Source organism: Dermacentor silvarum, chromosome 7 (assembly GCF_013339745.2).
Source record: "Dermacentor silvarum isolate Dsil-2018 chromosome 7, BIME_Dsil_1.4, whole genome shotgun sequence".
NCBI classification, from domain to species: Eukaryota; Metazoa; Arthropoda; class Arachnida; order Ixodida; family Ixodidae; genus Dermacentor; species Dermacentor silvarum.
Window position 1 is genome coordinate 186,671,475 of NC_051160.1, and position 14,160 is coordinate 186,685,634.

Sequence of the window (14,160 nt, forward strand, 5' to 3'; positions counted from 1 at the left end):
AAGAAATTCATTACTTTGTTTATGGCCGTAAGATTTGAATTGAAACGATCACAAGACACTGATTTCCATAGCATCCAAAGGAATCGCAGACAAGCCAACTCAACTTGAGCGTTTCTTCTTGCGATTACTAACTTACGATTTCAAACCTGATTTGTGCCAGGGAAACAGCTTCTCCTAGCTGACATGTATCAAGGTCATCGCCAATCGGCTACAAGGACATAGCCAGAATGACCGAGGTTCACACAACGAGCATCGTAGCAGAGATGGTAACAAGCATGGAATGTGTGCAGATGCAAAGCGTCATTGGCACCCACGAAACAACTATATGGAAGGTGAAATAAAACAATTCTTTTCTGAACATCATTTGTTAAAGGCCCAAGGGGTAGTGATCCTAAAATTAATGAGGCAAGAAATACAAAAACGCATCCACGTAGGGCCACTAGTGGATAGCAAATGCAAAGCAAGAGCCCGGCGGTTGTTGGTCTGGCAAGCACTTGGGTTCGGATATAGAAAAAATGTTTGCATAGCTGTTTGGTGTGCGTCAAATATGCCTACAGCCCTCCTCTGTGCTCAGACCAAAAGCCAGGCATGCATGGTACAGAGTGGGCGTCGACCTTTCCAATATGGAGGGTATTCATACCTGTGTTGGGCGCACTTTCCAAAGTTGAGAAGCTCAGGTGATACCACTGCAAGCACAGTTATTGCAAAACTGAACGCAGTGTTTTCAAGATTTCAATGGGCCTCAATTTTCTTCTCATCAATTTGCTCTGTTTGCAGCTAGGTGCGACTGTAAGCATGTCACATCAAGCCCCGCCAAGAAGGGGTTTCAGATACAGGGGAACCAAGGAAGGCTTGGGTTGCTGGGCTTCTCGCCACTGGAAGGCTTCCCAGGCTAGACGGCTCACCTTCCGGACTCCATGAGGCAGCTGAGTGTTCAAACACATGTAGTTCCACCAAAGATGTCTACTCGACAAAAGGTGATAGGAGTATAGGCATGGAGTGGACTCGTAGGGCCCAGATTCGGGAGCGCCAGCCACAAGATCGTGCCATGTGGTCACGGAGGATAACCAAGCGTGGCGGCACAACAGACTTCAGAAAACAGAAGAGCCCTTTCGCAGTGAGATCTTGGAAAATGAGATTCGGACAGAGAGGACTTTTCCAAGCCAGAGTTGTCACTGCCTGGGGATAGTCAGCCTAATCAAAACCAGCCACAGCGCCTATTTCAGTGCTGCCCACCCAGGGTCAAGACCACCAAGGCGCCCGGTGACCAGCCAGCACGACATGCCTCCAACAATCAACGCAGCAATTCTGGCGACCAGACCAAACGACACAAACTTCAACCAGGTTTCATAATTAGGGCTTTCTTAAGTTACAGAAAAGGAAATGCATCGTACTTGTCAAGTCTACCCAATTACGTGTGCACCGACCGATAAGTACAAGTGACTGCGCAAGTGACTACAATCACACGTGGCTGTCTTTGCCACATCTGTAGGACTAATACAAAATGCCTGTTTCAATAAACATTCCTCCGTTGGCTTCAATCCATGTAGCTACACTCGTCATGTGACAGCCCATCCAAGCTGACCTTCTGTTCCTCAATCTCAAAGAATACCCAAATGGACAATGATTTGGGAGTGGCAACTAATGCTGCAAATGAGCAGTTACATCAGCAGCATTGCAAGGGCTTATCGGAAGGTGCAGGACAGATGTCGCACTGGCTCCCTGGGTCTGGCACTTACAGCTTGCCATCTTAGTAATTTGTTTCTGGATGAGGCTCAATGCGTTATCCGCAACCCCTTACATTCCTATTACTTCAACTTCACACTTTTAAGAAATATATTCACTGAAGGCTACAGAATACAGAGACAGTGCATGGACAAACATCCACTTGTCATGCACTCGACATTTAGCAACAAGGTGCACCAACCAACCCAGCTCCAGTGGTTCACAGCCAACAGAAAACTCAGACTCACATTGAAGGCCAGCTTCTCTAGGAAATGCGACACTCCACTTGGGTAAGGAGCCTCGTACCGTGATCCTGAATCGATGACAACTGCAATGAGAAAGATTTACATGATAAAAGCTTTTTTACATAATTATACCTAAAGTCTACACAACACAGTTGACTTCCGCTAATTCGACCCTGACGGGACCGATGACATTGATATAATTATCTGGCGGGTCGAAACAAGATGAAAAAAAAATGCCAACATCTTAGATTCATTCGGCAGTATGTGCTTGACGTTTCATCCGCCTCCCAATCAAACGCGCGCCAACTTTCTAGTTGTCCAAAGTAGAAAACTTACACAGAAATGACTTAAAGCTCCTAACCAAAATAGAAATCTAACGCGCACCCAATTTTTGGAAAGGCAGCTGGTTTTCTAAAGTCAGCTTCACCACATGGTTTTTAAAGGGCCTCTCACCAGGATTGGCCATTTTTAACAAACAAGCGTACTTGATACATGACGTATCTGCAAAGTATTGCAGCACTGCGCACCACGAGAGCAGCACAAATTTCCAAGCCAAACGCCGCACTTCCTTCACTCCCAGCCTCGGTTACCCATGCGTGCTTCATCACTTACCACGACTAATCGTCCAAAGTGGAAGGCGCAAGAAAGGAGGCGGAGCTTACGCTGTGGTACGTCCCTCGGCTCCGGTATGGGCAGAGAGTTGGCAGTGATGCTTGCGTCCTAGCGGCATGACGACAAGACAGTTGATTCCTCTCTTCCACTAACAAACCAATTTCGACAAAACGCTACTTCCAGCCTATAACCACAATTTGCAATGGGGCCTGGCCCCTTTCAAGTCAGCTTCACCCCAATCCATGTTATGCGGTAAAGCACACAAACGCTGCAAAGGTGGTTTTGCATCCGCGCAGGCAAATTCGGCCCAATTTCCTTGGAAAACAAAAGGAACCCATTAGAATCGGGTAAATACCATAATCAGTCATTGGGAGCTACCGTTATTGCTTGAAAATCTTCCTAGGACAGGACAAAAATACCGTAGTCGTTCTTGACGGGAGATGACGTGCTCAACACCCTAGCTGTCCTCTAAGCTCCATTGAGAAAGACACTGCCACTAAAGAGGTTATCATTGGGATCACCGTATGGGTCAGGCACGTGTGTGCAGACTGGTAAAGTTCGAATTATGCAGCAAATGCCAATTTTAGGATCGAACTAATGAATCTTTGCACACATAGAAATGCATATACACCAGCCGGGGCCTTCGGTTGGGATCGCATCAACTGAAATATCTAATTAACCGGAGTCGAATTAACTCAAGTCTACTGTAGTTGCTTCAACTGCTGACACTGCGACAATTACATTATTTACCATACCACAAATACTGAATTTCGTCATTGTGACATACCCTTAATTTTCAGAGTGACAAATGACAACTACAACTCTCATGGTTCCAAACACGCACCCTCTGATCAGTGCGGAAAAAAAAAATTTGTCTGTCCAAGTAATGCACAAAAACGGCAGGGTCTTTTACGTGCATATTGTATGTTTCATGGCAAACTTTTTTTTATGCAGGCCTGCACACTTTCACATTGGCGGCAGGTAAACAAAAATTAGTCAGTCATTCAAGACAAACAAAATAGCAGCTCCTTTGTACAAACACTACACGTAGACCAAGTACACTTCACTGCATTTTTGGTTTCATTTACCGAGTGCCCTCTGCTCACAGCACATTGCAAGCAGTGCTGCAGCCTGGTTGCAATGGGACAACTGAGATCAACTGAGACCCAAATGATTTCAGTTATCCAAGATCTTTTGTTCTGTAGTGTTTGTGTTGACACCGTCCTCACTGTCCTCTTCATCGGCCTGCTTCATCCAAGGATTACAAGACAATCGAATCATGGACTGCAAGAAAATGGGTGCCCCACAAGCCATCACTGCTCTTAGCACTCACACTTACTGATGTAGTGGCTGTGGAGATGGGTTTGCACAAGGCTTACCCTACGAGCGACGGTCAGGAAAGGGCATGACGCTCCTCCACTCCGCACGCACAAAGGCGCTACGGCAGGGTTCGTCGACTCTCCGACACGGCGCAGAGAAGGCTCTGGAGTCAGATCGCCAACAAACACGGGTTTATTCACCCAAGGTACAGCTCAGTGCTACAGTCACGGCGCTTACGGACCAAGGCTCGCTGCAAGACCGATCGAGTACGCGCGCCTGCTGCGTTAGGGCTAACCGGGTAGCGGTCCGCCAAGCGCGATAACGACGAGTCGCGAGAACAAAGGTCTCATGTAACCACCTCGTTGCGTGCCTGTGAGCCTCTCTCGTGGCGAGGAAGCGCTCAGCGGACGAGAGCTCGGGTGGAGAGGGTGCCCGGGGGCCGCCGCGCGGGAGGCCAATCAGGGCGCGTCCCGGTGACGTGTCTCGCGGGGCAAGTCCAATTCCGGGGGGGAGAAGCACGGTTTGCGCGGGAAAGTAAGTCCGGCGCGCTAGCCGTGTCCGCCATGTTGCCGTTACGGCGGCGGTTCCCGGGGATCGAGCTAAGCGCCACGCGCGAGCTGGGGGACGAGGCGCGGGAAGGCACCTCGATCCCCACATGGCGGAGTTAGTTGAGCATCCATTTTCAAGATGAAATGTGTCGCAACGCTCACTGTATCATGGAGTTCAAACGTAAAAACAAAAGCTTTATTCTCTGAAATCTTGAGTTAGCCTTAGCAGAGAAAAATAGATTGCAAATACCATAAATGTCACAGACGAGACAGCTTTGGAAGGAAGAGAAGGAGAGCTCAATCTCCGGCTTGAAAAGGCAAGAATGAGAAGTGACCCAGCAAGATGTTTAATTTGTAACCTAGCATGATAATAAGGATCTCCTGTAAGTCCTTTCATTTGAGGGACTAGTACTACAATGTTTGGAGGTATTTACTGCACACTACAGTAAAACCTCGTTAATTCGACCCTCGTTAATTCTGAAAATGAGATACTAATTCGAACATGTCCTTTGGTCCTGGCAGGCGTATGCATTATTTAATGCAATAAAACTCTCAATAATTCGGACGTATTTGATCGCACATCGGTTAATTCGAACAAATCCCCGAGCTCAGTGAGCATGGAGCGTCGCAAATGTGCGGCGCCAAATAGCAAAAACGGTGCACCCACCAAAACGAAGCGGCGGAGTTCGTATTGCCACGGCCATCAGTAGAAATCGTACCTGAATGACAGCAACGGCGGAATGCTTCGTGCTTATTTGTGCCTTTAAAGCCTCTATTCTTGCGTTTACTGCCGCGTATAGCACCACGTTGGACACGCGCCTTCATGACTGCGTAGTCGCCATCCATGATCGCGTCGATAGCGGCCGTGGTTCCTTCCACAGCGGTTGCGGCAAACAGTAGTTTCGTTTTGACTCGGTGCAAAGTTGTCGAGGATGAAGAACACTGTCTACATCACGATGGGCAGCGACCTGGCGACACTGGTGAAAAAATAATCGGGATGTGCACGTGGCAGTGAAACACGTATCTCAGATGAAGGCGCATGCCGTGGCCGCGCTGTGAATGAAGTCGCGACGCCTTCGCCGCTATGATCGCTAATCAGTCACGAGATGACTAGAATTGCAGCTTTCGCAATGCTTTAGTGCAACATAGAAACAGGATTTGCTGATTCATTCAGTAAATAAAAGCGTGATGACGTAGTAAGCACTTGTTTATTGTTTTCGTGATACCCTCGATAATTCGACATTCGGTTAATTCGAACATTTTTTTCGGTCCCATGAAATCCGAATTAACGAGGTCTTACTGTATTATACTCGGCGACAGCTTTTCTTGACAGCACTGTGGAAGCTACAGAGCCGAACCGCCTGCATGCGCACGCCAGGAAATAGTACCTGTTTTATTTTCTGATTCTAAGAGTTACTTGGCCCAAATCAATAATACTTTCTTAATTATAAATATTGAACAAGTATGGGCAGCTGTTGATGGAAAGAAAGTTAGTGTGCGCCTTAATTTTTTTTTCTTTTTTATTTCTTGGACGGCACCACGTTTTTGGCACCGCCTGCTGGTGGCTTGGCGTCCCCGGTGCCGGCGGTACCGTGTGTGGCCACAAACTCTCCTTTTCATTCTACGAGGAGGCTATACTCTAAATGTGACAAGAAGTTGGTCTCCAAACAAACCAAGCAGGAATGTTTATGCTGGAGTAAGGTGCCGTCAGCCCGAGCTGTCGACGAATACGTTTTGCTAAACACACTAGCCCTGCGAGCTAGCGAAAACCGAAACTGGAACTGAAATCGGCTGCAAGCTGCCGGACTACTTACGCAGTAACACAAATGTGCGGAGGCCCCGCCTCCGTAGCCTTCGCTCCAATGTCAAGAAAAGCTGTCGCCGAGTATAGCCTGACAGTCCAACATATGAGGTTGTAATAGCCAAACAATCGAGAGGAGGGCACATTTTTGGGAACCTAGCAGCACACAAAGCACGATGGAAGACACAACAACATTGGCACCACATCCTTTGCAGCTGTTTTTGTGCAAGTGGGCTAGTTGGTCACACATGGCAGGAGCACTTGGTTCCTGGTTATTAAATTGTAAATAATTGTAAATTAATGTTTTCCCTGTAACAATATCTTGGAGATACATGTCAAGTGGCCACCAAGACATCTTGGCATTTCGTTTAGCTGCTGAAGCATGGTAAAACCAGTCCACAACTGTGCAGCAGCTTCCAGTGATGGGTGTGCTTAGTAGTCCCACTCACCGCCCACGGTGCAAAACTGGCCAAACTTGTTCTGCGAGGCCACCCGGAGTCCATTGTTGAGGGTGGTGACCTCCGTAGCATGGTCATGAGCCGAGGGCACAGCATACACCGGCTTGGGAAAGCCTGGCAGCGGCTGGGACAGCGGCACCCGGGTTATCTGCTCGGTGGTTGGGACCGTAGTGGACAGTGGCCGCCGGCTGCCACAGTGCCTGCTAGGGAGAGCACAGGGCGTCGGCACTACATGTTGGCACATTTCCCACCACCACACCATTCTTTATGAGAAGTGCCTGAAATGGTTGTTTGTAGCTTGCCAACTTACTATGCCCAGCCCATAATTTTCAACAATTACCAACAGTAAGCTGCAAGTCAAGTGCACTATCAGATTTAAACAAATCATGTGTTCATCATAATGGTACTGTCAAGCCTGGTTATAATGAAGTGATCAGGACTAGAAATGAACATCGTCAGTATTTCATTAAAAGCAGAGATGTCTTGTATGAGCCATAGCAACATGGGACAAGCACTGCGACAACGCAGGAGCTCATAGAATGTTTACTGGCACAAAGCCGCACTGGACAGTGGCGATATTCTGTTGAAGACCGGGATGATCAGTCCCAAGGGGCTGCGGCCACATGGTTGAGTGGCCCTTGTAGCACTCCCTGGGGAGTCTCTTCAGATTCCGTCTTCACAACTTCTCTCATTTCGATCATGCAGTCATGCCTGATATTATCTTTTGTCCTTACGGCATTTAGACAGTAAGTGATTCACTAAATCTTACATCATCATCTGGTGTCAACGAAATAAACGCAAAAATGCTGGAAAACACCAAAACAATTGTGAGAGCAATTTTATGTGCTATTTTTCAGCAATCTGCCATCAGGAGCGGTGCGGGAAGACTGGCAAGATTGTTCCAGTCCTTAAAAAAGGTCCTCCATCGTTGTGCAGTAGTTATTGCCCCATTTCACTCACCAGTGTTTGTTGCAAACTAATGGAACATGTTATTTACTCTCAGATTGTAAACTTTTTAGTATCCAATAACCTATTTCATCCTGCTCAACATGGCTTTCGTGAAGGTGTTTTATGTGACACCTCAACTAGCTTTATTTTTTCATGATCTAAGTTCTAACCTTGACTTGAACGTACCTGTAGATGCCCTTTTCTTAGACTTTGAAAAGGCATTTGACAAAGTTCCACACCAACGGCTACTCCTAAAACTTTCCCGTCTCAACATTAATCCATTTGTACTAGAGTGGATGCATAGCTATCTCACTAACTGGCAGCAGTTTGCATTTGCTAATATGCACTCATCAAAACGATCTCCTTTACTTTCAGACATACCACAAGGCACAGTTCTCGGACCCTTTCTAATTTACATTAATGACCTTCCTACTGAGATCTCTTCTCACATTCAATTGTTTGCAGATTATTGTGTAATTTATCGACGCATAACTAATGCTTCAGATATGCCCTTGCTTCAAAATGACCTAAAACACATTGAATTATGATGTAACGAATGGCTGATGTCTTTAAATGATGACGATGATTTAATGGCCTCCCCTTTGAAACGGGGCGGTGACAAATAGTCACCGAGCCTGCAAGATATTGTCACGACTAAAGAAGACAACGAAGTGAGGGACATGAGCGCAAGCATGTCTCTCTCCGAAGAAGATAAAGTTGGCGCGGCCAATTATTCTTGGGCCTTGAATATAGAGCTTGTGTTTGTTGTTGCACCGTACTCCTGTGTGCTGTTCTTCGCGTCTTGCGACACTGGTGGAGGTGCGGGGTACTCCCTGATGCCCGGAACACTGTGCGGAGTGCAACGCCCAGTTCAAACCCGCAACCTGTTCCTACAGTGGACACTCCTATCCACCGCTGCAGTCGCCGACTGCGGGGCCTCAGCCCGGAGGTAACCCTCTTCGAAAACTCCCCACCAACCGGACCACCACCTAATGAGATGGCAACCACAGGAGCTTCTCAGGTGACTCTGCAGCAACCTCAGACTCCCGAGACATTTCATGGTGATGCTTACGAGGATGTCAAAGATTGGCTCGCGCAATACGAGCGAGTTGCCAAGGCGAATCGGTGGACTGCAGAAGAAAAATTTGCACGCATCTACTTCACCCTGGCGGACAGCGCTCGTACGTGGTACGAGAACCGGCAAGCCACAATGACTTCCTAGGATGAGTTTCGACAGCAGCTTTCAACCACCTTAGCAAACAACGATCGTCCCAATTCTGCCCAACAACTAATCGAGTCGCGCATCCAGAAACCGAATCATAGCGTTGCCATGTTTGCGGAGGACATGACTCGCCTGCTCTGCCGCGCTGACCCAAAGATGCCGGAAGCAAAAAAAAATCCGCCATCTGATGCGAGGCATAAAGGAACAACTTTTCGCCGGTCTTCTTTCCAACCCACCGACAACCGCTCCGGAATGCATCTCAGAGGCTACGTCCACTGAACGGGCACTGCAACAACGTTGCCGACACTACGATCGCCCAAACAACGCCTCAAGCAATGTTTCTGCTCTGGCTTCCGGCAATGAGTATTCGCTTCGTGAGCTCATCCAGGAGGTTGTTCGTGAAGAGATTCGCAACCTTCTTGTGACTCCACAGGAGTCAGTTGGGGCTTCTGTAGCAGAAGTTGTGTGACAAGAAATCAGGCAGGCATTCTCGTCACCCGAATCCCTACCGGACCGACGGTCTGTTAGCTACGCATCGGCTGTTTATCGTCCTCCTCCAGCAGCAGCCTACAACTCATCACCAATGGCTCCTCCTTTCAATGAGCCGCCATCCCCGCCGTACAATGCCCAGCCACTGACCGCGCAACCTAGTGTACCTGTACAATCATCGGCCTACTTTCCTCCGCAGGCAACTGCAGCTTGGCCGCAGAGGATGCCCACAAGTCAACCACTTGTTCGCAGGACGGACATGTGGCGCACCGTCGACCGCCATCCTTTGTGCTTTTATTGTGGAGAAGCCCCCGGCCACGTTTCCGTTTTTACCCGTGTTGTGACACCGGATACCAGAGCTTTCCACCCACCTTCCCTTGAGTTCGTTTCGAAAACAGGCACAACAATGACGACATTGCTCCACAAGGACATCCATTCACTTGTCGACCCCACTCTCCTTCGCCTGCACGGAGCTCTTCGCTGCAAGGTCGCAGTTACGCTGATGTAGTCAGGGGCGGCAAGTCCCCTAGCCCTCGTCGGGAAAACTAACAGGAGCGACCTTTGGGGGTTAGGTTGCTGACCGTCGAAATGCTACAACACCCCCAACACACATGCGATCGGACAATATGCCTCTGCCGATCCCAAGGGAAGTCGTAAGTGCCGACCTCGCTGTTTTCTTAGACGGGCATCCAGTAACCGCGTTAGTAGATACTGGGGCCGATTTCTCGATAATCAGCCAGAAACTCGCCGATAGCCTTAATAAAGTCAAAACATCATGAACTGGTCCCCACACAAGAACGGCGGGAGGTCAATTGATGACCCCAACAGGCAAATGCACGGCCAGAATTGATATCGGTAGCTCGACGTTTGTGGCCACTTTTGTTACTGGAGTGCTGCAGAGACGTGATATTGGGAATGGATTCCCTGCACGAATACGGCGCTATTATAAACATTCCAGACAGGTCGGTCACGTTTTGGATGAACACAGATTCGGTCGTACCCTGTGACAATCAGCGACATGAGCATTTATGTATCTTCGATGACGATGTGACCATCCCTCTGCACTCAAGAGCTCTTGTGCCTGTAACATGCGACTGGCCAAAGTGTTCCAACATGATCGCCGAACAAATTCCTGCTCTGCTGTTTAGTCATGGCGTATCAGTTGCAAGAGTGTAGTTGACATAACTCACAGACAGACGGACGTCCTACTCACAAACTTTAGCCCTGAACGCCGGCATCTTACAAGAGGTATGGCAGTTGCATACGTGGAAGAGCTCAATGGTGTTACCGACTGCATGACTGTTGAACAAGACGATTACGCCAACCTACCGACTGTGCCTCTATCGATTCATGTCGGCCCAAGTTTGCTACCTACACAGAAAGACTCGTCGAGCTTATTGATGAGTTTCGGATCTGCTTCTCTTCGACGTCCACAGTTGGCCAAACGCCACTGACCAAACACCAAATGTAGAGCATAAAAACTGGGACGAGATATTGCTGTATGTCCCCTTTGCATACAATACGGCTCAGCAAGAGACAACGAGGATGACACCGTTCTGCCTTCCCCACGGTCACGATGTCACAACCATGTTCGACGCAATTCTGCAGCATGAACATGGATGTGATGGCGTCGAAACTGATGCTGACTACATTACTCATCGTGCTGAAGAAGCCTGACAACTTGCACACATACATATTCGTCAGCAGCAGGAGTACGATGTAGAGTGCTCAGGCTAAAGTTTTTGAGTAGGACGTCCATCTGTCCGTGAGTTATATGTCAACTACCTTTCAGAGAAACTATAAAGGTGGTACTTCTGTCCGTATAAAGTCATCTGACGTCTAACTATGAAGTCGTCTCCAAGAGCCCACATTCCTCAAGGCGTAGACGGCATACACCTGACATTGTGCACGTCGTCCGGATAAAGCCTTATTTGTCCGAATGAAATCACCCACATTCTTCAAGGCGTCGACGGCATACAACGAACATTGTGCACGTCGTCCGGATAAAGCCTTATTTGTCCGAATGAAATCACTGCAGCATATGCATGAACAGGACCTGGCATGGTCACGATAAAGCATCAGGACGATGCTTTCTTGGAAGGGAGGCTGTCACGACTAAAAAAGACATCGAAGTGAGGGACACGAGCACAAGCATGTCTCTCTCCAAAGAGGATAAAGTTGGCGCGGCCAATTATTCGTGGGCCTTGAACATAAGACTTGTGTTTGTTGTTGCACCGTAGTCCTGTGTGCTGTTCTTCGCGTCTTGCGACAATATCAGGTATGCTATACATGTTTTTTAACTAGCATTTTTGTATACATTTCATTTTTTTTTCCTTAATGAACCTTGTACCTCTACCTATGACTAAGAGATCAAATCAGGTCATATCAATCTCTTCCCTGCTTTTTTTCCACCAATACTCTAACGCCTCTTGCTTATCTTGACTGCTGACCGGATGATGCTTCCGTCCACTTTAAACCCAAGCGCTTCTGGAAGTTGTACGTTACCTACGGTTCTCACTAGGTGAATCCCTTCGCATTCCAATAGGATGTGCTGAGCGGTCTACGGATCTTTACTGCAGCATACACATGCCTCATCTAGTTCCGAATATTTGCTCCGGTACGTTTTCGTCCTTAGGCAACCAGTTCGAGCCTCAAATAGCAAGGCACTGCCCTTTGTGTTATCATACAGATTTTCCCTTCTAATTTCTTTCTTCTCATTCTTGTAAATCTCTGAGGTCCTTTGTGTTTCCATTCTTTCCATCCAATTCACTGTCTCTATTTCTCTCACTTTCTTTCTGATGATTCCTGGTTTTCTGTTTACAGTTTGAATTATCCTGTACTTGGTTGCCAATTTTCTTCACATCTTCCTCCATTCTGTGTCCACGCTTTTCAAGCACAGGTACTTGTGCACTGTAGCCGCCCATTTATTTTGATCCATGTCCCTCAGTATTCCTTTAAAACTAAATTTTGCTCTGTGCTTCTCTGACTTCAAAAGAGGCCCAACTCGTGTCACCCTGCACTGCCTCATTTGTGGTTTACCGTGGGCTCCCAAAGCCAACCGGCCTACCGATCTTTGGTTAACTTCTAACCCCGACAAGATATCCGATTTTAAGCATAGAATGGCATTTGCAAACGTTATCGCTGGCACCATTACTCCTTTAAGGATTCCACGCACTACCTCATACTTATTATGGCCCCACAGTGCTCTGTGTTTCATTACTGCTGCATTCCGCTTCACCTTTATTTTCAGATTATCTTAGTGGGTGCTTGAGTAAGTCTTTCCTTCGTTTATGTATACGCCGAGGTACTTATATCGCTTGACCATGGGTATGACTTGCTGTTAAATTGACACCACGTAATTACTCGTCTCTTCATTAAACATCATAATTCCCGATTTCTCTGTGCTAAACTTAAGGCCTAGATTTGTCGCTGCATTGCCATAGATATTCGCAAGTGCCTGCAAATCTCTCGTATTGTCTGCTAGTAGCACTATGTGGTCGGCATAGATCAGTCCAGGGACATTCTGTTGCACCATTTGTCCATTAGGCATGTAGGATCACCCTCATTCACTGTTTTCCAGTCGTCTTTCTATGCCCTTAGCATACAGCGTGAACAACAGAGACAGAGGACATCCCTGCTTCGGTCCGGCCTTGGTGAATTCCCCCCACCTCATTACCTTTTCGACCTTCCCACACCACTTGTACTCGGTTGTCTCTATATACCTCCCTCAGCAGCTCCACGAAATCGTTGTCTATGCCTTCGTGCTTCAGAAAATCCCATAACAATTCCCTGACTACGTTGTCATAGGCTCCTTTAGAAATGCCATCGATAAAGGTGTATCCTGAGCTACTGAAACCTCTATGCACTGAGTTAGTACAAACCCTCTAAGCGCCTGAACTCATTCTGACTGCTCCACCCATTTCTAATTTTATGGCTTGCATTTACTGCAACTCTGCAGCGCCCTGCCACTGGTGCAGACGAGTCGAGGGGGCACCGCGGGCGCGTCTCCAATTTCGGCACGTGTGTGTGCTCCGCAACCACAGGGCTACTCGACGGGGAACAGTGCAGGAATAGTAGTAGAGTGGGCTGTGCTTTTCAAACCCTTTGATTTCTAAGTTGACTTCCACGCTGTTTCGTGAATTTCTTTTTAGTTTTTCTCACAACCTATCCATCCGGCACCTTTCTTGAGAACGCTGCCTCGTACGAACTTATTCTGACTGTGACCGCCGCAAACGCTCGGCCACTCCTTGTCGAGCAGTCATAAATAATACTGCGCAGTGACAATATGCTCCAAGGGTCGTATACTCACCCATTCAGGACATTTCGTACACCTTTCGGCAGCACACGCCAAGAACCAGACGCCATCTTGTTACACTATGCACGCACACTGGATTGATGTTCAGAACAGAAACCGAAAGTGTCTTCAAAAACAACTACAGCCGCTAGAGTGGAATGTTGACCGAACTATAGTGCCTAAAATAAAATATACTGGTTAGTGTACCGACCGCGGCCTTCCGGGTGGCACCTTTTGCAATGAAAGTCGGCGGCCGCCGCTAGGAGCGCTGCAGTGCGGGTGTGCGTATGCCATATAGGAGCTCTAGGTGTGCGGGTGTGTATTAAATAGACTTTAAGCGGGTAGAAATAACCAAACAGAGGTTATCTGATTGGTGGATAAAATTAAGACAGGGGTGAAATTTCACCCACCACAAAGTACAAATTATGTTAATAGTCATGGCTAGGTGGCGTATGCCACCCCCCGATTTGAAGGGTTCAGCCTCACCCATCCATCCAT

General features: G+C 47.7%; 1 protein-coding gene across 1 annotated transcript; it reads right to left on the minus strand.

The window, feature by feature from the left end:
* Positions 1-803: 803 nt before the first annotated feature.
* On the minus strand, positions 804-13,820 carry LOC119459399 (mitochondrial-processing peptidase subunit alpha). The gene is made up of 4 exons (XM_049671695.1): positions 13,678-13,820; positions 6,701-6,912; positions 1,932-2,053; positions 804-926 (listed from the first exon to the last, which is right to left on the minus strand). Exons 1-4 carry the CDS (start codon positions 13,731-13,733, stop codon positions 804-806), a joined length of 513 nt encoding a protein of 170 aa, XP_049527652.1. The 5' UTR covers positions 13,734-13,820.
* Positions 13,821-14,160: the final 340 nt, after the last annotated feature.